Below are 1,472 nucleotides of genomic sequence, written 5' to 3' on the forward strand. Positions count from 1 at the left end.
TATAAACATGTTTTATGTGTATACCATCCAATTTGCATGATACTTTGTCCGCTCATAACTGGTAAAAAAGTTATGCTTCACAAGCTGATAATGGCACATGCAAGATGCAACACGAGCGTCACACAGACTACAAACAAGCGTCAATGATTTTTCAAGCACTCTTTGCATTAGCAGGTGCGTGTCGATATACGTTGAAATTATGATAAATAAGTTAATTGGTTTTAATCTAGAAGTTCTTCTCATGTTTTGAACAAATTAGACTGTTTGAATACAGTAGTAGTGTCAGCAGCACTACCGGCTTTCATGGGAAGCCAAAACCCGCGGCATATTTTAGCCGACGCTCGTAAGCCTTCATATTTGAATATTTCCCCTTTCATATATTAAATTTATATATATATATATATATAAGTTTGTGCATTAGCCTCGGGCTCTGGCGGCCTCCTCTAGGTGGGTTGTGTCATTTAGTATCCTGGGAAACAGGCGTCGAAAGTTTCCTTGGGGTGCTTGTTGGCGTGGTGCTCGATCTGAAAATAAATATACAGTCTTAAATCCGTAAGGTTCTCGACAATATAAATGGTAATGCGCAACTTGATATTGTAAAAATATGAGCTTTGAATACCGCTTAACGCCATCATGCTAAAGGCTTACCTGTTTACAAAGTGCTGTGAACAAAAAGAAGCAACTATGCCATAAATATTTATAAAAAAACAGCATTACCAGGACGCTGACAGTGATGACATAACGTGACACGACATACGGCAACCTCCCCCCACGACAAATTGCTTATAGCTAAGTTTCCACACTTGGACAAACTTCCACACGTACCTGTTCTTTCTTGTTCTTAGGATGCATGACAAACTCCTTCAGACACTTCATGCACTTGTTCTTGGGCTTCTCCGCCTTGACAGGGTGACCACTCTTTGTTAGCTTTGTCTCAGTTCCCTCGGCCTTGGCCTTTCTTTGCTGGGCATTCCTTATATCCTTCTTTGATTGAGGCATATTGAATATTCAACTGTTACTGAATACTGCGTTTGGTTGAATGACTAATATTCGACAAGGGAATGTACTTTATACAAACTATCGTATAGACTCGACTCCTTTATTGAATATTGATGATGGTAAATTATAATCGACAGGCACTCAGTCTCTCACTCAGCAAATACGAAAATAGAGCACTAAATACCATCCGTTTTACGCTAGCTAGTTACCAATGGCACATAAATGTGTACCGAGAGGAAATGATCAAAACTCGGAAAAGGGCAGAGCTTTGCCGCGCGTGTCTATTATGGAATTGTACAGAACGATTGTTCTCCTGGGCCAGTTGCATGTGTATCGTCACTCGTGGCCTGGTCTGTAGGCATTATTTCCAAAAAAAAAAAGGGGGGGGGGGGGTAGAACATTGGGCCATTTGTCCCCTGTGAAAAGTGTTTAGTTTCTCATAAGAGGGACTGATGACTCTACCTGTATATGGA

The 1,472-nt window shown here is 40.6% G+C and overlaps 1 protein-coding gene across 1 annotated transcript; it reads right to left on the reverse strand.

The window, feature by feature from the left end:
* Positions 1-207: 207 nt before the first annotated feature.
* Positions 208-1,247, reverse strand: SARC_05467 (hypothetical protein). Its single transcript, XM_014300666.1, has 2 exons — positions 826-1,247; positions 208-524 (listed from the first exon to the last, which is right to left on the reverse strand). The coding sequence occupies exons 1-2, from the start codon at positions 997-999 to the stop codon at positions 462-464; spliced, it is 237 nt and encodes a 78-aa protein (XP_014156141.1). The 5' UTR covers positions 1,000-1,247; the 3' UTR covers positions 208-461.
* Positions 1,248-1,472: the final 225 nt, after the last annotated feature.

This window comes from Sphaeroforma arctica (assembly GCF_001186125.1).
Source record: "Sphaeroforma arctica JP610 unplaced genomic scaffold supercont1.350, whole genome shotgun sequence".
Taxonomy (NCBI): Eukaryota; class Ichthyosporea; order Ichthyophonida; genus Sphaeroforma; species Sphaeroforma arctica.